Here is a 23,113-nt window from a genome sequence, read left to right on the forward strand (position 1 = left end):
CGGAGAACAGGAGGTTCAGACGAGACCTGCAAGATTAATTTTGTTCAGACTCATTTTTAGTATATAGGTCAGATCTTTTTTTTCCCTTCTCTCATCTCAATGTGACAGAGGCGTACACCCAAAAATGCTGCATAGATGTGAGGGGGAATGCTGTAATGGTGACTGCTAGGTTTTTTCACATTCGTGCAGGTTGTCAGTTGCAGAGTTGTAAGCAAAACTAAACACACTTTCTATATTAAAATACCTTCCAATACACCTTTAATGACTAAAAGTAGGGCTGTGCAATTTAGGGCAAAATATCTAATTGGGATTTTTTTGACAGATATTTAGATTTGATTTCTGATTTAATTTTGTCAAGCTCCAGCTCAATAATCTGTAAGCCGTGGCAACAATTCTGCGACAGCTCCTAAAAATGCCCTGTTTTTGTTCATGGTCTGTGACTTTGAAACCAAAATATACCCATATAGGGCTGTGCAATTAATCAAAATTCGGGTTCGATTTCGTCTTCTAACAATTATGAAACAACATTGATCGAGATAAAACGATTATTGCATCATATACCGGCCCCTTTCCAGTTGTACACGTTTGTTGCTCTGCAAAGCTCAGTTTCACGTGAAAATGACTAAAAGCATGTACTGTAATGTAATGTTTGCAGCACGGGATGCGCATTGTTTATTGATGTACATACATACAGAATCATTCATATTTTTAAAAGCGCAAATGAGACCGCATGCTGTTTTGTGTGTGCCCGCTCAGCCTCAGAGACGAGCAGAGCTCACACATCTAAAGTCATCTTAATGTGAGCACTTTAATGGTCAAATAGGTGTAAAATGGGGTGTTTAGTGATTATTCATATTAACCCTCATTTGTGTAATAAACAAACGAGTTGAGAATCAAAAGACACGTGAAAGTGAAACCATAAATCAGAACCGTACTGCTCTTAAAGTGACAGCGCGCAATATTCCTGCTGCCGACTGTTTTTATCATTAATCAAACAACCAAAGGAGAAAATCACTCACTGCTCTTGACTGAAGGACTTTTGTAGCTATAATTTAAGTTTTTCTCATACAGTCAAGATGCTTAAAGCACAGTTTGTTTCATATTTTTATTCTATTGTATTTATTTTTCTTTTCTTATTTACAGGGAGGAAAATACCTGTGTATATATACAGTTGAAGTCAGAATTATTAGCCCTCCTGAATTATTAGCGACCCTTTTCTCCCCGATTTCTTTTTAATTGAAAGTTTAATTCAACCCATTTCTAAACATAATAGATTTAATAAATCATTTCTAATAACTGATTTCTTTTATCTTTGCTATGATGGCAGCACATAATATTTTACTAGATATTTTTCAAGATACTATTATTCAGCTTAAAGTGCGATTCAAAGGCTTAATTGGGGTAATTAGGCAAGTGATTGTATAACAGTAGTTTCTTCTGCAGACAATCAATAAGTGTATTGCTTAAGGGGGCTAATAATACTGATCTCAAAATTTCAAAACATTTGAACCTGCTTTTATTCTAGCCGAAATAAAACAAATAAGACTTTCTCCAAAAGAAAAAAATATTATAGGAAATACTGTGAAAAACTCCTTGGGAAACAAACATCATTTGGGAAATATTTATAAAAAAATAATTATAATTCACAGGAAGGCAAATAATTTTGACTTCAACTGATAATCGTTTTGAATAATCATGATTACAATTATGATTAAAATAATCGTGATTATGATTTTTCCCATAATAGAGCAGCCCTATTACAAATGCTGTTTTTTTATATTAATGCTTCTGAAAAAGCAGATGCCATAATCCCACTTGTCAGCGCTTTCCTGTTTGTTTTCTTTTTTTTTTATTGTGGCTGTAGTTTGATTGCGCAATTCTGACTGGGCAGAGCGAAAGTGTGCTTACTCAATTGGCTAGTAAGACTGTAACACATAGCGGGCAGTCACACATTTGCTCTGGCTGGGGGAAATTGTGGAGTTAACTAACTGCAACGTTCCAAATTGTGATTGCAATTCTATTTCAATTAATCACACAGCCCTATAACTAAAAGTGTTGCCTAATTAGGGGTCATTTGCCAAAAGTTGAATTGCTTTATATTACACATGTATTTTGTTTAGATCCTCCCCCGACCTGTTTAAAAATAATTATAAATATATTTATTTAGTTCAATTAATATGTATAGCTTGTTAACATTTGTTGTTGATATTTATATGGCCAAAGGATCCAAATGTTAATAGCTTGTAATTAGGGTTGGGTTGATAGATGATGCCATTGTCCATAGCCGATGGCTGATAGACATCATGATGCTGAGCCGGCATTGCGGTCCTCCACTCCGCCCCATCGCAGTAGCAACCCACTCACGAAAAATACACCCTCAGGCCCCATTTACACTAATATGTCTTAGTTTTAAAATGGCACTTAGAACTGAAAACAATCCACGTCCACTGGCGTTGCATCTAGCATTTCTGAAAAGATCTTCATCCACACTATACCACTGAAAACGCACATTACGTGTCCACACACACACACTCTCTCTCTGTCGCACGCCCATCTGAGCTCCAGCAGCCAGCAGGTGCTTTGAGCACAGAACCCCAGAGAGCTGTGCACATCGGACAGTTTATCAAGGATGTATCGCTGGATCGTGTCTCACTATAGTCGTTAAACGTGATATTTAATTAATCTTGTCTCTATCTAACAACTCTTTTGAATCTATCAGTTAATGTGTCACAGTGTCAGTTCACTGCTTCAATCTTTCGCTTTCACGCTTGTACTTAATAATTTTAGTGAAAACCTCAGATACTGTTGGTAGGTTCCTGTTGCTAGTGCACCTTTTTTACCAACCAAGTTTGTTGATGCCATTATAACGACAGCTGAATGAGATCCAAAAGTTTACGTTCAAATAATTATTAAATCACTTGTTTCTAAATGATGTTTCTAAAAGTGAGGGGGACATATTGCCCCATATTCCCACTTTAAAAGCAGACATATTCCCTACGCCCCTGGCCTATTCATGCCAGAGTCCTGCAGAAAAAGAGATTGACAGGTGGTGGTAACTTGTGTGTAACTTATCTTTATTTATGATTTGGTTATGGGTAAAACAAAGACCATCCTTGTCAGGTAGTTGAAACAGTAGGCTACAGATAATTAATTTGTTATAAATTAATTCATTATTCGGGTGACGTGGTGGTGCAGTAGGTAGTGCTGTCGCCTCACAGAAAGAGGGTCAATGGTTCGAGCCTCGGCTGGGTCAGTTGGCGTTTCTGTTTGCAAGTTCTCCCCACGTTCGCGTGGGTTTCCTCCGGGTGCTCCGGTTTCCCCCACAGTCCAAAGACATGCGGTACAGGTGAGTTGGGTAGGCTAAATTGTCCGTAGTGTATGAGTGTGGATGGATGTTTACCAGAGAAGGGTTGCAGCTGGAAGGGCATCCACTGCGTAAAATGTGCTGGATAAGTTGGCAGTTCATTCCGCTGTGGCAACCCCGGATTTATAAAAGGACGAAGCCGAAAAGAAAATGAATGAATAATTCATTATTCATAAATAATTAATTCACCGCCTACAATGACAATGTCATCGTCCATCGCAATGTTTCACATTAGACATTATACGATGCCAAATTGGTCGACATCGCCCAACCCTACTTGTAATACAGTAGCTTGTCAACTATTATCAAAAATCGTCCTTTTAACATCGCAGCAGATCACATTTGTTTCTTTTATGATAAAGTCATTTACCTTCAACTCTTACATTTATTTTAATCTATTTACTTTAATATTTGAATAAAGATTTTTTTCTTCAAACATTTCCACAACCTCCTAGCACTCCCCTTCACGATGTTCCTGATTTGTGGGCCTCAGAAATGTGCATATGAAACGTGACCAAGTAGGCTTTACAGCACAGGTGTCAAAGCCAGACCCCGGAGGGCTGCAACCCTGCACAGTTAAGTTCCGACCCTGCTTCAACACACTTACCTGTAGGTTTCAAACAAGCCTGAAGGACTCAATTAGTTTGATCAGGTGTGTTTAATTAGAGCTCTGGCCCTTCACTGGCTTTGACACCTGTGCGTTACAGTATTAAGTCTCTTTAAAACTACTGTTTGAAAACCTGATAGTCTACCTAGACATATTTTTTTGTACCCATACCTTTCTAAAAAAACATAATATAGCAGGTTTGTGAAAACAAAAACTGCAAGAAAATGTAGTCCGGGGTACATATTTGTTGGTTCTCAAAAATGTAGTCCTGGGCACATTTTCAACGTGCCTGGGTTGCAAAGTATGATGATTTTGCCGTTTAAATTTTTTTAAAAACCATTTTAAGGTCAAAATTTTTAGCCCCTTTAAGCTATATTTTTATATAGTTTTCAATATTTTCAATAGTCCACAGAACTAACCATTGTTATATAATCACTTGCCTAATTACCCTAACCTGTCTAGTTACCTTAATTAACCCTGTTAAGCCTTTAAATGTCACTTTAAGCTGTATAGAAGTGTCTTGAAAAATATCTAGTATAATATTATGTACTGTCATCATGGCATGTATTAGAAATGAGTTATTAAAACTATTATGTTTAGAAATGTGTTGAGAAATCTTCTCTCCGTTAAACAGAAATAGGGGGAAAAAAACAGGGGGGCTAATAATTTAGAGGGGCTAATATTTCTGACTTCAACTGTATGTGTCTGTTTGTGATTGTGCAGGAAATGCTAAAGGATGAAGTGAGGACGTTGACGTACAGGAACTCCATGTACCACAACAAACACATCTTTAAGGACAAGATCGTGCTGGACGTAGGGAGTGGAACTGGCATCCTCTCCATGTTTGCTGCCAAGGCTGGAGCCAAGCACGTGTATGGGGTAAGAGGGCGGCCCTCCTTATGCCTAAAACCGCATGAGCCTGTAGCCTCCTACCCTTCTGGAAGCATCCGCACAGCCCAAAATAGCATCATGTGTGGCAGTCGCACCGAGAGCTTTTGAAGGTGTAAGCGAATAATCCTCTTTTGTGGAGAAATATGACGACATATTACCACCTACTTATTTCATAATAAGGATCAGAAATGTATGTTCATGCAGGGAATAGTAATCGTTATAATGGCAATCATTTTCTTTAAATTCTAATGGAAAATTCTTAGATGATGGAAGACGTCCCTCTTAAAAACGATGTGTATTTTATGTTTAAATTGTAGCATATTTAGATGGACATTAGGCACATGCTGGATGATAAAGCAGCCCCTGTGGTATTATTGTAAATTAAAAGAAACATTTGATAAAAGACAAATGAGTTACTTCATCTTAACAAAAAATAACAAAATTATACAAATAATCATACATCACATCAATATTTTAAATATATAAGTAACATAAAATGTATAATAAATAGTACTACCTTAATATCAATATTAAACACATGTATATTATTTGACCATGTCCTAAACAAGGTTGTGGTAATAGCAACACTACTGCAAATTGTTGTTTTCTCAGCAAAGGTTTTTTTATATACAGTTGAAGTCAGAATTACTACCCCCCCACCACCAACAACTTTGATTTTTTTCTTCTATTTATATATTTCAAAAATAATGTTTAACAGAGCAAGGAAATTATCACAGTATGTCTGATAATATTTTTTTCTTCTGGAGAAAGTGTTTTTTGTTTTATTTTGGCAAGAATAAAAGCAGTTTTAAATTTTTTAAAATCCATTTTAGGGTCAAAATTATTAGCCCCTTTAAGCTAATTTTTTTCCGATAGTCTACAGAACAAACCATCATTATACAATATCTTGCCTAATTACCCTTACCTGCCTAGTTAACCTAATTAACTCTTTAAATGTCATTTTAAGCTGTATAGAAGTGTTTTGAAAAATATCTAGAAAAATAATATTTACTGTCATCATGGCAAAGATAAAATAAATCAGTTATTAGAGATGAGTTATTAAAACTATTATGTTTAGAAATGTGTTGAAAAAATCTTCTCTCCATTAAACAGAAATTGGGGAAAAAATTAAACAGGGTGACTAATAATACTGACTTCAACTGTATATATTTAAAATATACATTTGTATTAGGGTTGAACAATATATTATTTGTAACTTTAATAATGATAAATTTTATTGAATTTTTCATAAAATGAAGAAATTGTATTAGAAAAAAAAAACAAGAAAACATCCATTTCCCGCTTACATTTGAGCACTGTTAAGCACATTTTTAAACAGCGCTGATTTGCCATTGTGTTCATGTGCTCAACAGAAATGACTGTGATTGGCCTTGAAGGTCATCAGTTTACCGAACTCACCGCTGTTTACTTAGTGTAACCACAGATATAGGGACAATGGAGCGTTTTAAAGCTGCCAAGATCAGTGATTCATCAGCGGATTGCTCGTATGTCAGCTCATAAACAGACTAGCTGATCTTCGCGGCTATAAAACGCTTCAGTGTCCCTGTATCTGTGGTTACACTCAGTAAACTTGATTTGTGTTGGGACAACATGAAGTAATTAAGTTAACTTATTGGTTTTTACAAATTTAAGTGGACTGAACATAAAACATTTAAGTTCTCCCCCCAAAAAACGAAAGAATTGTGTCGTATCAGCTCATTTTAAATAAGTACTGTAGCTTGAACAAAGAGCAAACACATTTTTTTGAGCGCAGACAATGTATATCCTCAACCATCTTTTTAAAAATTACTTCAAATTTTATAATTTCCTGTTTGCAAGAACAGTCAACATCAACATTGCTTGTTACTGAATCGAATCAAATGTTGCACCAACAACCCTGCGCTGATTAAAATGTAATTCGTTTCACCACTGACAAAAATGACAACAGTAACCCTGTTATTTTTCAGATTATTAATATAAAGCATCTTTGAATCTTTCATTTGTAAAGTCCTATATAAAATAACACAACTTGACTACAGATATAAATTCAACGCGCAATCCGATGACCTTGTGAAAGCATCACCCAACCACAACACAACCACAGTACTTTTTCTACAAAGGGCCCCTTCTGTTTTTCTGTCTCACAATTTCCTGAATTCATTCTATTTCTCCTTTTCACTTCCTGTCCATTCAGACCTCTCTCTCTCTATTTCTCAGTACAATCCACCCCAGTGGTTAGTGAAGGTTTTTAGCGGTCAGCCTTTATTGGCTGTGCTGATATATCAGACTCTTGCACACCACATTGTGAGGCTCCGGTAATTGGTTCTTCAGAAAAATCAGAGAAAAAAACACACCAAAAAAAGCAGTAAAGGTCAAAAGGGCCGCATTAACCATGTGCTGCTTGTTTTGCACTTTCTCTTTGAGAAATAAAGCTTGTTAAGCCAAGTTAGAGTATGAAGAGAAAGGAAAAACTCTCCATTTTATCTGTCCTGGCAACCTCTTGGGACAGAATGTTCTCTCGGTTTTCTGGAGAGAGCGAAAAGTCCTTGGAAAGTGGATCTGTGTGTTGGAGTCGAGGTCTGTGTTGTAATTGAACTGATATGATTCACACCTTGCTGCTCTTATCCTGTTGCACAGTGATAATGAACAGCTATCTGAATGGCTTCATCGTATTTAAATGCCAGAGTGAGGCTGTTTCAGTGCTCATCACAAAAAAACAAAACCCTTGGACAGTGTAGAATATAAACTAGATTTTTACATTTCCCGGTACTTACCCAATAAAAATTGACTGTGACACTAGTAGGATTATCTGCATTGCATTTTGGTAAACACACAAAACAGATGACAGCCAATCAACCGAGAACAAACCTTCTGCTTCTGTGTGAGAGGATGTATCTCTCCATGCCTGCAGGTGGCAGTAGTCGGTATTGTCATTACACAAAGGAAAACCAGAACTAGCGCTGCATACAAACCAATCCTGAACAAAGGATTGTTCACGTAGCATTTTAACAGCGCTTCTCTCTCACCACAGATGGACTTGTTTGAGCAAATATGTCTGATGATCCATATAATTTGCAATTATTTAAGAAATACAAAATAGACTATAAATTGACAAAATGACAGCTGGCCTCTTTGTGTTCCCTCGTGACTTGCGTTGTTTTCTTAGATTCGTCACTTCAGTTTTTGTTCTGATGCTCTGATTCTTGTATAGGATCTGACAGCCAGGCAACATAGTGACGAAGTCATGCACACAAGCTCTAATGCAGTCATGGAGAAGGCTTCTCACAGTTGTCAGGCCAAAAAGTTTCATTTTGCTAATTATTTATACTTGTTAATATCAGTTTGTTTTCAATATGTGCTGATCGGGTGCAGTCGGGTCTGTGTCTTCCCAGTCTGGATCGGTCCTGCGTTGGGTCTGGTACATTTAGAGTGCTTTCACACTAGCACTTTTGGTCCGCACCCGAGTTCATTTGACGTCAAAGTTTGTTACATTTAGCTAGGTTGAACGATGTCTTCTGAACTTGGGTGCGCACCCGAGAACCATACATGAGAGTCCGCCTGAAAGAGGTGGTCTGGGGTACGGTTCGCGTAAACTCTGGTCCGGTTGTCTTCTGAGATGAACTGCCAACTATATAACAAACTTTAGTTTTCATAACGTTCATTCGTGTGTGTATGTCTGTGTATCACGTACTGTACCTTGGTGACAAGCAGGACTGACCCAGTGCAAACACAGTCATAATGTCTGCTTGTCTCCTACAAAAACGACTTCTGTGGACATTGCGTGATGTTCTGAACGTTTTTTATATTTTTGTGGCAGATAGAAAAAAGTCACTCTCTGTATGTTGCCTAAACCAAAATATATTAAGAAAAAGCAGAATGACCCCGATGTGCAACATCTTTCCATTTGGTCACTGTGGTGGCTGGTCACCTAGCAAGAGCTGTGCACACAACAACAGCTGGATGATGCACGCAAACCAGGTTTCACAAGGAAAAAAGACGGTGTGAACAACCCAGCCGAGAAGAAGGCAATGGGGCAACAATTGAACTTGGGTTTGGACCAGGCAATCAACCCAAGTGTGAAAGCACCCTTAAGGGCCAGGACACACACCAAACCGACGCTAATACAACTACCAGCAATAAAACCCAACTGTGTTGTCACCTTCTGTCAGCTCACGTCTGGTTCAGTCTGGACTAAAAAGCTGCTAGTGAACACCCACAAATGGACAAACCTCAACTGAATCTAGAGTGGTTAATAATTATTAATGATTATTACAGCTGATTAATAATTGTATGAATGTAAACTTTTGGATCTCATTTAGCTGACCCCACCCCCCACCCAACGAACTTCCAACGCACTCGTGCAAATTGTAAACAAAGCAGCATTTATTACCATTCCCACAGTAATTGTCACTCTCCATGAAATTCACCATCCATGAAACACACCATTGGTGTGTTCTATCCCTAATGCATTTTTTTCAGTCTGCACAGGTTTGGGTTTCTCATTTTTAGTGCTGTTTTGTGCAGCACATTTGCCTGTCTTTTCAGGTTTGGGCACCATTTTTTGGACCTCTGAAGACCTCTAGTATAGAACACACCAAACAAACCAGCCTGACAGATTCTCACTGTTGGCTTTGTGTGTTCCAGTCTTTAGTGGTTAATGAGCCAAAAGCCATGTAGTTTCACAGGAAAGACTCCCAGGTCTTGTCTTTTCTACTGTAAATTTATGAGATTCTTTTCTAGCAATTTGACACTCTGCCAGGCAAAACTCATATGTGTTTATGGTAACTGTGTATGATTTGATAGACAATGATATTTCAAAATGACACTAAACACACAAGTAGACGGCGGCGCGATGATCCTTTCAAAATTCTTGCAAGAAGCAAGTGACTCTTTATTACTGAATTATTGACTCAAAGGATCAATCCCGGTTCATGAATGAGACATGGATGTGAGCAAATGTTTTGATCTGCCTTTTCTGCAAGAATTTTTGTTGATTTAAAAATAGACAATATAGCTACTTATACAGTATTTAGATAAATAATCATAAATTTTGCATTAAAACAGCATGTTGCTACTAAATCCAATGTTCAGTTGCCAGGGAATGCTTGAACTGATGAAATATTTAGCATGAAATACAATATAAATTACTTTGATTAAAAGCATCTGCTTAACTAAGTTATTCTAAGCACTAAAGTAGATACTATTGCACTAAATGTTTGTCATCGCTAACATATTTTAAGCCAGGTAAAACCTGTAATGCGTAGCAAAATATTTATGAATGAACTTATAAGACATGCTACAGTAGAAGCTGGTTGAATAACTCAAATTAATATTTCAACACAGAACTTTTTTCTTTCTGAAAAAGCATTAGATAAACTCATGTTTAATATTCAAGCTTGTCTTGTTTGCAAGGCTTTGCCCTTGATGTGTGTTTACTGCAGCTCAGGCCACTCGCCTTGATCATGAGCATCAAGCACTTTTCTGAAAGGGAAAATGTGCTGACTGTGTTATGGGCTTCTCTGATTACTTTTAAACTCAGTGCTGACCCACTGCATTACGTGAAACTTTTACAAAAACAGGTGGGCCAGTCGTGTTAGAAAAAGCGGCGGTTCGGATTATTTGTCAGCTGAAGCGATGCTGACTGACTCTGGGCTACACTGGAATTGATGGCAATGGCTGTGGACACTAACGAAAACACAAGGGACGTCATGAGGCAGAAGGATGTGTGCTGTCTAGAATCGACTTCTCACTTATACAGCTGATGGCTTTATACTTCATCTCTTCTCTTCACTTCTGCCTCCGGCCACTGACAGCCCTGTTACTGTGTGTGCTCGTTTATGTATATCCCTGTCTGACAACGGGACGGGGCTGTGAATGTTAAATAGGGTTTAGGTTTAGGTGGCTGGAGGCTGATCAGAGGAATATGTCTAATGGGCAGGACTGCAAGACTCATAATCCTTCAAAGTACAGTGACTGTAAGGTAAAGAATGGTGTCTGTGTAACCATTCAATAATATAGAAAAGTTTGCGCTTTTTTTCTTAAGAAATGAATGCTTTTAATCAGCAAGTATGAAGTGAATTGATAAAAAGTGACAGTAAATACATTTATAATGCTGCCAAATATTCTATTTCAGTAAATGCTGTACTGAAAATTTCTACTTGGGAAAAAAATGTGTAGAATTTTAATTAAAAAAATACCAAGTCGCACATCTGTTTTCAACAATGATCACATAAAACAATGATCACTTTAAAAAGTTTACAAAGCTACAAATCAGAAAATTAGATTTGCCAGTTTTGCAAGCTTATATTTGAATATTAGATAAAAAAAGTCTGAAAAAAGGTCTTAAATGCATCCATCCACCCATAGATCCTTCCCTCAAAGAATTCAGGAAAGTGGGTAAAAGTGGACAAAAGAGATGGATTAAAATACTGGGAGTAAATGGTTGTGACCCTGTCAACAAAAACAAACAAAAAAACATCCCAGCTGTAAATCAGACCCCCTAGTTTTTCATGATTTTTTGCGATTAAAATGACAATTTGTGGCAGTAATTTCCAGAAATTTGCAGACAATTTTGCAATTTATATATATATATATATATATATATATATATATATATATATATATATATATATATATATATATATATTATTATTATTATAGTATGTCTGATAATTTAATTTATTTTATGAATTAAACTAAATTAAAAAAAATTATGAATCATTTTAAGGTCAAAGTTATTAGCCCCTTTAAGCTAATTTTTTTGACTATCTACAGAACAAACCATCATTATACAATAACTTGCCTAATTACCCTAACCTCCCTAGTTACCCTAATTAACCTAGTTAAGCCTTTAAATGTTACTTTAAGCTGTATAGAAGTGCCTTGAAAAATATCTAGTAAATATTATTTAATGTCATCATGGCAAAGATAAAATGAATCAGTTATTAGAAATGAGTAATAAAACTATTATGTTTAGAAATGTGTTGAAAAAAACCTCTCCGTTAAACAGAAATTAGGGAAAAAATAAATAGGGGGCTAAGAATTCAGGGGAGCTAATAATTCTGACTTTAACTATATATATATATATATATATATATATATATATATATATATATATATATATATATATATATATATATATATATATACACACACAGTTGAAGTTAGACTTATTAGCCCCCCTTTGAATTTTTTCCCTTTTTTATATATTTCCCAAATGATGTTTAACAGAGCAAGGAAATTTTCACAGTATGTCTGATAATATTTTTTTCTTCTACAGAAAGTCTTATTTGTTTTAATTCGGCTAGAATAAAAGCATTTTTTAATTTATAAAAAAACATTTTAAAGTCAAAGTTATTAGCCCCTTTAAGCTAATTTTTTTTCCAAAGTTTACAGAACAAACCATCGTTATAAAATTTCTTCCCTAATTACCCTATCCTGCCTAGTTAACCTAATTAACCTAGTTAAGCCTTCAAATGTCACTTTAAGCTGTATAGAAGTGTCTTGAAAAATATCCAGTTAATTTTATGGCACAAATCATAAAAATAAAGCTTCTTTATTTTGGTCTCTTGTCAAGACAAGATCTAAAACGATAGAAATTAAGCCAAAGAAAGTTCGTATAACTCTTATTTTTAACCACCATCTTACTTTCTCTCAGATTTCACCCTGACGTCATGTACCCCATTCAGGATATGCGTTAGGGCTTCCCCTACCGTAATAAACCTAAAACACAGATTGCGGTAAAACTCTTCAATGGCAGGAAAGCGTTTTCAATAATTTATCGATTTGACGCACACCATAATTCCAGCCATACATGTAAAGCACAAATATATTCCTTCAATTTGGTCACATCCAGCGGCCGTCATTCGTGAACCAATCTCCATCTGATTGTTCCATTGCCCCGTTTGCTCCAACTTTCTTTTGCAGTCTGAAGCGTGTCAAACGCACAAAACACCTAATTCACGCCACAGGATGTCTATATCTCATCTATGTTATGACTACATGTAAATCACTTGCGCTTCATCTGCGTCTGCTTACTGTACTAGCTGAAAACTCCCCCCCACCCCCCATTTCGTGTAATTTAATGTAGGGCACAGATGAGATGTAATTTTTCGAGAGACACTCATCACATGCGCCGCGTATGCAACGTCTATAAGTCATGTAAAACAACTAATTGCAAACTGAAATAAATACAATTTGATTATATGGTTTGGAACTGGATGTTTTATGAGATTATTTACATTTTTTTTGCAGCTTTTGTTGATTTTGCGTTGGATTCAGCGATCGCGTAATCGCGAAAAACTAGGGGGGTCTGGTAAATAGAGTTGGGGATTGTTTGGCTTTAAAAAAAATCTTTAAAAAGCTAAAAAAAAAATTATAATTCACAAGACACAAAACAACGGTAGCTGACAATATAGAATCTTATTAATATATGTTAAAATTATATTATAATGTTATAAAAATGTATTATTATTATCAATATTATTATTATTATTGAATTTTTTTTACAATGAACAATGTATTAAAAGTTATTTTATAATAAATAAAAACAAAAATAGAACTACAAAACACAACACATTTACCTAAAAATCACAATAAAAGCCAAGCCATCTAACCCAACAATAATTTAACATTAATACCCAGTTATAGTATAATTAACAGCAAAATTGTCTTTATTTTGTATATGCTATGAATCAGTTTCAAATTTCAGCAATTCTTTAGCGATTATTTGATATTTTATTTATTTTATTACAAATTACAATATCAAAAACAATAATTACAAATTAGTTATATTACTTGCGTTTTGCAGATTTCAAATTAAGCCACTCATTTCTTCATATAAAATAGAAACGTGTTTCCAATCCTGTAGTTAAGCCTCTAAATTCAATTGACAGCTCAGGCATTTAAGTGGCACCAAAATCTGCATTCTGTTTCAGTCCAGTTCACACATTTCTTTCGGTACACAACCCTATAGCTGTAAATAAGACCTTTCTTTCACTCCAATGTTTACAAGTGGTGAAACAATGATAAGACATGTCCCTGTCACGTTTGTAAGTTTGCTTAATATTTCTGAGCCAATTATGTTTGCAATAACTGTACTGTAAGTATTTTAATCTTAATCAAATTCACTTTTTTTTAAATGCTATATTGTTTTACAGTTGCTGAAAAAGGACATCAAGATATAATCTTGATATACAAGTCTATAGTCTATAATCTATAGAATTCCATGCAATTAACAAACAAGGTTGAATAACAACTGGAAGTTTGAATCCTATTAATATGAATTATTTCTTCTTCAGATTGAATGTTCAAGTATATCAGAATACTCAGAGAAAATCATCAAGGCCAATCATCTGGACAGTGGTGAGTAGATGTGGTGTGAGTGTGTGTGTGTGTGTGTGTGTGTGTGTGCGTGTGTATGCGTGTGTACGTGTAAAGCAAAATGACTAAAAGGATGAGACATGGACAGGAAAGAGTGGATGTTGTGCATGTTTCTATTCCGCCTCCTAAATATACATAATTTAAAGGTGCAGTATGTAAGTTTGACACCCAGTGGTTGAACTAGGTATTCCACTCCTGGATCAAAACAAACGGAAGTGCCGGTTGCCAGATTGAGGACAGGAGCTAGTGATTTAAACCGCGTTCTAAATAAAAGCAACGGCAACCGATAGAATGGATATTTTCTATATTAAAAGGAGTTTTTGTCCTAACCAATACCTCGAATTGATATATTAGAAACAGCTTCTATTTCTCACAGGTGAACAACAGAAAACTTGATGACATGATCACCTCAGGTAAACCTCATGTGTTTTATTTAGTGTTAAATGCTAACAATGTGAGGTTGAATGCCATATTACATGACATTTATTGCCATATACTGAAAGCATAGTTCACCTCAGATCAAAAATAAACCGTTTGAAATTGAACTTTAGAACTAAACACATATGAGTAATTCAGCATATACATTTATTAATGTTAAAGAGGTTTAATATGTATTAAATAGATATCCTTGAAGACAAACATGCTGATACTAACATCTAAAAACATTATTTTTATTTCACTGGACCTTTAAATAAAAGAGTACAGTACATGGATTACACATAGGGTTGGGCGATTTGGCCTAAAATCAAAATCAAAATCTCGATTTCAACTCGATTACGATTATTGAATGATTATTTTATTTATTTTGCCCTCATAGTTCATGGACAAGTTTTTTACAATAAATATGCTCACATATTAGACATTTTTAAATGAAGGGTGCATTACTTGATTTTAAAATAATTGAAGGAAACACACACTGGGCCCTATCATATACCTGGCGCAATAAGGTGCAAGACGTGTTTTCACAATGTGTTGCTATTTTCAGACCAACAACATATAAAAACCAGTACCTCCATGCCTTTTTCACCTTGTGGGACTTTTTTCAGTTTATTCACGACAACTTGCTTTTGTATAATGTTATTATTACCATTAGTATTATTTATTATATGCATATTTATATTTGTTTTATTAAAAACAAGCTTAGATTTGTCCACCTGTCAGGTTTTTGACCATATGGGGCATAGAACGTGTCTTTGGATATAACTTAGTTGTTTGACCACACTTCGTTATTAATGTTAATTTACTCATTTACTGAATAAGTTTTTAAATTGTTAACTTATGTTGTTGTCTCGAGGAGCGTTGTTATTGTGTGATTGTTGTATGTATGCAATTGTTGTCCAAAGTCCAGTGTTAAATACAAAATTCCTTTCTGTGCCAAGCAGAACGGACAATAAAGTTTAAACTAAGCTTAACAAACGAAATTAATTATGTACACGTTTCCTTATCCACGAAAGAGAGAAAGTGAAAGTGAAAGTAAAGGCCAAATGGAGGAGGTTGTTACTTTATCCTTGTGCTGCAGATGCTCTGTTTATCTGTTTTCTCGCTAGTGAAACGTTCAGTTTTTACACTTACAAACTCCGTCATGTAAATAGCAAATGCGCGATCACGCGACGCAACTGACTCTTAAAGGCAATGGGAGATGAGACTCTGATTGGTTTATTCTCGAAACACAGCCATAACTCATTAAAAGAATAAGCTCAACCCTGTTAGACCATGCGCCGTGGTGCAGTGCATCTTTCCATCCTTCCATCTTTCCTCTACTTTCTATGATTATTTATTGAGCATTAATGCTGAACAACTGAATATAAAGCACACATTACCTACAACGAACCGTCACTTTTTTTCTGAAAAGAAATAACTTGCACTTTTGGAAACAATATAAATTATTTTCAAATGTTTTTCATACTAAATGTAGAAAATAAGCAGTATCTTTTCTAAATAAATAACTCTTGTATCTTACATCTTCTGTAAACAAATATTTTAATCTAAATAATCATTTTAATGTAATGAAAAATATGCTGTCTCAAGGCATCTTTACTGCAGCTTCTAAACATCATCAATGTAGTGCAAAGTAAGGCTCAAGAATGGGTCCATTGTCCTATTTGACCAGAGATCAGATGTTGCTGCAAAGTGGTGTTGCTCTGCAATAACACTTCCGAGAGGCTAGCTGGCTGTGGGTTTTTATGTTCCTGTGTGTCGAGTTTCTTAATGGGTGTTTTGTTTTTTCTAAAAACCACCTTAATTTACAAGAAGCTAAACTATATCATTTAGAAGTCCTCAGTGGGACTCGACAGTTGTAAACACTCGCTCCAACAGGCTCACGGATCTCTGCACCGCCCACACTCATCACTGATATCAAGTCGACATGTAGTTACATTTTTTGTCGGTGTTAGCCATGGCAAGGGGTATGCGAAGTATAAACAGAGTGGGGTCACATGACTACACACACGGTAGGTAATCGAAACAAATCGACCTCAAAAAATGTTATCGATTATAGGTCCTGAATGTCGATTTCGATTACTTCTCGCCCTAATTAGTCCTAATTACACGCATGTACTACATACGATTTGTATAGTTGTTTGAGTGAACGTATCAATCTATAAGCAAAAATATGTAAGGATTTTAATACATTCATTTTCTGCAAAAAAAAAAAAAAAAAAACATAAAAACATCACATATAGCAAAAGCTAAAATCTGAACATTTTCCTTTCTTTTTTTATGAAGTAAACCTCACATTTCTGAAAGATTTTTTTTTACTGTTTTAAAACAGGCATCACTATAACATGCTCCTATTGGATCATTCATTATACCACTGCAGTATTTTCAATATAAGCTGATGTTGCAATCTCAGCTGGAGTCTTTACACGTGTGTCTTTTACACACACGGTTTGACCCACATCTTTTAACTGGCCTTAAAAAGAGAAAGGATCTGTCAAGCGTGACCTTATTTGTGTGTATGTTCCAGTTATAACCATCTTTAAAGGGAAAGTGGAAGAAACGGAGCTGCCAGTAGATCAGGTGGACATTATCATCTCGGAATGGATGGGCTACTGCCTTTTTTATGAGTCCATGCTCAACACTGTCATCTACGCCAGAGATAAGTGGCTGGTTAGTGTTTATCTCTGTGTGTGTAAATATAGCTCAAGTGCCTACAGAATGAACACAGACCCTGTGATCTGTATCTTTAGAAACCTGGAGGTCTCATGTTCCCAGACCGAGCTGCTCTCTATGTGGTGGCCATTGAAGACAGGCAGTACAAGGACTTCAAGATTCACTGTGAGTCCCAAAACAAACACACAAACATCTTGACTCAAGAAAGCATTCAGCTTTACAAGCTCGCAAGCTGCTAGAATAAAGGAGTTCTGCCATGCTGTGAAACTACCATATTCTTAAAGTCAGGAATCCAAATTCACAATGTTTATTTTGCTAGTGCAAAAGTTAATCCACTGATTTAAAGAAAGTTTTAGTAATCTTCAATTTAAAAAATGTCAGTTTGCTTCCACGTTTGGTGTGGTTTCTCTGTTGATGTCAGCTTCACAATTTCAGCCACAATATTCTTAACCACACCGTAAAAATACTTATTGTGGCCCTAAATTCAACATTCTGAATATCCTATATACATTTCTAGAGATCGCGAATTATGTAGAAGAGGTACGTACATATGGCTGCATTATGTTTTTATAAACGGACACTATGGGGCGGTATGACGCCGTTCCTTTCCTCGCTTAACAGCTGACCACTTGTCAATCAGTGCTTTTTAAAACACTATCGGTTGGAGTTAGAACAGGATCGGTCGATCGGTCATTCAGTCAGTTGACATCGGCCTCTGGTGGATTTACGCAAGAGAACAGTCGCGAATGGCATTCACGAGAGAAATATAAGATCTCAAAAAGTTTACACAGCGGCCTGTTGCGGATTTGTGAAAACAAAAACTGCAAAAAAAAAAAAAAAAAAACCTAGCTCCTAGGATGTATTTGGTGCTCTCCAGAAATGTATATAGGTTTACGTAATCAGAATGAGCCTGGGCTGCTTAAATTTATTAGTTGAATCAAATGAGCTTTTCTAGCCATCGCAACTTAAATTAATTAAACTAAACTAGCTAAAGTTTTCATAACTTAACCAGGTTTATTAACTTATTAAGTTAAATCAACATAAAAATAGTTGTTGTCTTGGCTTTTTGTCATTACATTTTTTTATAGCACACATTTCTCTTACCGTTAGTTTGCTATTAATGAATGATGTGCGAAAAGAAAGCCCCTCCCCCTATTCAATATTCGTTTCAGCTGGAAGTGCATCATCATACTGAAATAAAAAGGTATATTCGACTTCATGCAGTGCTGCGCAGACTGATCGAAATCTGTTTAGAAGTGGTGCATGCTGGTTAGAAATTCTGTCTGACTTGACACTGCGCCAATGCCACATGCCCTGTAGCTCGCCATGTACGTCAGTGTACTTGAGACGCAGAGCGGAGTTGACCAGTATGACAGGGTTTGAGTCTGAAACTGACTAAAAATACAAAGCTAACCTTTGTCTAACTTATAAAAATAAGTTAAATCAACATAAAAATATTTGTTGTCTTGGCATTTTATCAGTACATTTTTTTTTTTATGGTGCACATCCCTTTTACTGTTAGTTTGCTAATTGGGAAATGATGTGAAAAAGAAAGCCCCGGCTCCTACTCAATATTCATTTCAGTTGGAAGTACATCATCACACTGAAATAAAAAAGGGTGCATTCAACTTCATGCAGTGCTGCGCATCAAAGTACCACGACATCGCTCCATGATCAGATGGTGGACTCAGCCGATGCAGCATCCGTATTTTTTTCCGTCATCAAAGTACCGCGACATCGCTCTAAGCAGCTGTAAAGCAACTGCAGGAGCCGCGATGACGACACCAATATTACACAATTTGCTCGATTCACCGCATGACAACAACTATGTGCATTTCGGGTTTATTATTGGACAACTTCCGTCTCATAAATTTCCAAACAATTAATTAACTTTTCATGCCATGTCTATCCATACATATCATGCTTATTGAAAGACTACAAATATTTTACTGCAGTAATCATCTTTTTTTGTTAATTACATTGTTTATAAAGGCTATATTATTTGCATAGGTTTATTTTTGTCCATTTTCTATACAGACCATTTACAGTATTCAGCTCCATAAATTATTTAAATTATATATTTTTAGTGAATAACCAAATATCAATTTTGTACTCAAATTTGTGCTGTAACTTTTTTGTTGTTATTGCAATAAATAAATAAATAAATAAATAAATAAGCCGTGGTTCATGTCGAACGCACCTATGGTCTCTGCAAATTCCAGTTCATGCATATTTTAAAGCAATATTTCACCCAGAAATTTCACCCTCGACTAGCATTTCTTCTCTTGATTTGATATTTTTAAGAATGCTGGAAACCGGCAATTGACATTAGTATGTTTTTCTATGGATGTCAAAGGCTGCCAACTTTCTTCTTTTCAATAACTTCAGAATAACCAATATTACAAATTTCTATCTTCTAAAAGATGTTCATGTCTTTGTAAAACTCATAAGTACAATCTGTAAACTGCTAATTTTCCAGAAAGAAAATGACCGTGTGACCACTGTGACACCTAACTGCCTCACATTCATTTAGACGCTATTCTCAGGCATTGATAGCTGCTATTGAAAAGCATAATTATGAGAATGTGAACAGCTTTGAGTAGACCGTAGTGTTGTCATATTGAAATGACAGTAATTATGATATAAAGTGTGTAAAAGAACTGAACCATAGGACAGTTTATTTTAATGCGTTATTCAGTGTACATTTTTTGCTTTGTAGATTTAAATTCTGATGCATTTTAAGACATTAAATAATCTTTTCATGTTGTGTAGATATTTGCTGGCCCTTAGTTTTGCTCCTTCTTTGTATGCAGGGTGGGAAAACGTCTATGGATTTGACATGACCTGCATCAGGAATGTAGCTATGAAAGAACCACTGGTGGATATTGTGGACTCAAAACAAGTGGTGTCTAACGCCTGTCTGATCAAGGTCAGCCATTAAAACCCTTTTTTTTAAATCATGTAACTGCGTGTTTCTCTCCGCATGTGAAGTATTCGACAGATAAAGCCAGATCCACTGAGAATACAGCAGCATTAGTATGTAACTGATCATTAGCTGTATCACTCAGTGTGACAGTTACATAATGATCCGTTGAAATGCAATTTCATTTCATTATAAACCACTGGAGTAGGTGCTGATGAGATGATTATTGGTTGAATCAGATTCATCAAGCCTGGAAGAGCCTGGCTCTGCAGATGGACTGTGAAATCCTTATACAAACCTCTCATTTGACTGCCAAAAGATAATATGGATATGAGCAATTCTGTCAACCTTGCCAAGTTTTCGCCAAAATAGCAAAACCATTTTTGTGTTGTTTGTGTAGGCTTGTATTTTGCAGTGCTTTAAAAATGCACAAAAATGTATGTGTCAGTGTTTTTTTTAAACAATTATATTTGATTTACCAAAGTCACACAAGTGGCAATTTCACATCCGTCACAGAATTTAACTCACAGAATTTCATGGAAAAGTATGTTGTATGCTGTAAACTTGCAGACTTTGTCACATCCATAACTCAGGTTTATTTTTCTCATTTAAAATATAAAAATGTTTACAGATTGATATTTTTCTGCTCCCACAACTCTGTGGCTAGTTGTTTTGAAAAATATAAAAGGAGATGTTTCAATATAATGTTAACATAAACTTTCTATGTCAATTCATGTTTTGAGATTTTACTGCAAATGTCACATCCATAACGCTGGAATTGCTCATATAAAGAAAAGAAATATACAGGTATTTGAAGCAAAAGGCTTTTCAGCTTTTCAAATTTAAAAGCAAATTTCTTTTACAACTAATACAATTTAAAATGGTATTAGTTAAAAATAAAGGTAATTTGATCATTTTGTATGTATTGTATCAATGTGAATTGCAGTCTGTAATTGTTTAGTTTTCACCGAGAATCACCATGTTCAAAACAGTACCTCTAATAGTCTTAAATTCAAGTATTTCATACAGTGGACTGGACTTAAACAGCTTGCACTTTTAATGACAAATTTATTTCACAAACAGCATTTGGAAGCTTAATATGTTTTTCTTTTACAATGATAAATCCTAAAATTCAACTTTAATAAGTTCTTTCATGTCATTGTGTATGTACACAAGCTCAAAGGAGTGGGTTCATTCTTGGTTCACTTAAAGTCATACATACAAGTTCATAAGAACTCATTCATTCATTTATTTTCTTCGTTAGTCCCTTTATTCATCAGGGGTGGCCACAGCAGAATGAACCGCCAACTTATCCAGCATATGTTTAAGACAGCGGATGCTCTTCCAGCCACAAGCCAGTACTGGCGAACACTCATACACTCTCACATGCACACTCATATAGGGCTGCACGATTAATAAAAAAAAAATCACAATCTCGATTCGACCCTACACACGATCCTATTTCAGCTTTTCTACGATTCAGCCAATTATGTTTTCAAAGTCAGAGAAAAGAAAAAGCAGCCGCAGAAGTGTTCATAGCAACATTGACACCTTCAAATGGCGTTAAAAGGGCCACATACTGTATTTATAAGGTATAATTCACCCAAAAATTTAATTTCTGTCTTCATGTAATGATGTATTCACGGCCACGAAATCACACGTGAGTTAACGCAATTGTTTACTGCCCAGAACGCGCGTTCACGCAAATTACACCAACTTTAGTGAACACAACATGCATATGCTGTGAATAACAGGTAATGAAGTTGTAAATTTTGTTCAGTTTGTTGCACAGAGCGATCGTTTGAGGCCCGTGCGGGAGCTTTGATTTGCATGCATGTGTTTTTTTTTTTCACAGTGACGGCAGCCATGAGCCGCACTAGGAAGTGAAAGTGAAACCTGTGCGCACATCATTTAAATGACCATATCGCATTTTAGAGTTATGATTACAACAAGCATTTGATATGTTTTTTCTTTCATAGCGAACACAAAGTGTTGTGCATGAAAATAAATGTTTACTGTGTCAGTATAACAACCCTAGCCTATATATAATGGAAATATAATGGTTTAATAATGTTGTCAATGACAAATGACAAGCACATGTCTCAAACATAATAATTATGAATAGTTATATTCTGATGTCATCATTTTACTGTGAATTAACAAACAGGACATATTAAAAAACTGTTCAAGTCCACCATAATACAAAATTTTGAATTTTAAGCAACAGTAGAACTACTTATAGGCCTAATATTATTATTGTTGTTTTACCATTTGTTTGAGAATTAACAATAATAAAAGGCTAATCATATTATCCTTTTTTTTTACATCTACAGAATCGGGATCTTGATTTTAAGCAAAAAAAAAAAAAGAATAAATAAATGTGATTCACATTTTTGCCAGAATCGTGCAGCCCTCATACACTACGGCCAATTTAGTTTATTCAATTCACCTATACCGCATGTCTGTGGGGGAAACCCGAGCACCAGGAGGAAACCCATGCAAACATGGGGAGAACATGCAAACTCCACACAGAAATGCCAGCTGAACCAGCTGGGACTTGAACCAGCAACCTTCTCGCTGTGAGGCGACAGTGCTAACCACTGAGCCACCGTGTCACCCTTCATAAGAACTCATTCTGACTATATTATTTGAATGAATGAGTTGTTTACTCCAGACACTGATTGGATCGTTTGGATCAATGAGTTGTTGTTTTTGTCATTAAAATATACAAACACACTAGAGAAAAGTGTTATATATTTTGCTCACTAATGTACTTATTCCCAAATGTTTTGAAGAATATTCAAATGCAGGGAAATAAGCAATTTTAACTAGTCCT

The 23,113-nt window shown here is 35.6% G+C and overlaps 1 protein-coding gene across 1 annotated transcript in view; it reads left to right on the forward strand.

Moving 5' to 3' along the window:
* LOC130245728 (protein arginine N-methyltransferase 8-B) overlaps window positions 1-23,113 on the forward strand; it is a 42,574-nt gene that overhangs the window by 10,937 nt on the left and 8,524 nt on the right. The window contains exons 3-7 of the mRNA XM_056478488.1: window positions 4,695-4,850; window positions 14,162-14,225; window positions 17,209-17,351; window positions 17,432-17,519; window positions 20,168-20,283. Of these exons, the coding sequence (XP_056334463.1) occupies window positions 4,695-4,850; window positions 14,162-14,225; window positions 17,209-17,351; window positions 17,432-17,519; window positions 20,168-20,283 (567 nt within the window). The remainder of the gene's footprint in view (window positions 1-4,694; window positions 4,851-14,161; window positions 14,226-17,208; window positions 17,352-17,431; window positions 17,520-20,167; window positions 20,284-23,113) is intronic.

The sequence above is a fragment of the Danio aesculapii genome, chromosome 18 (assembly GCF_903798145.1).
Source record: "Danio aesculapii chromosome 18, fDanAes4.1, whole genome shotgun sequence".
Taxonomy (NCBI): domain Eukaryota; kingdom Metazoa; phylum Chordata; class Actinopteri; order Cypriniformes; family Danionidae; genus Danio; species Danio aesculapii.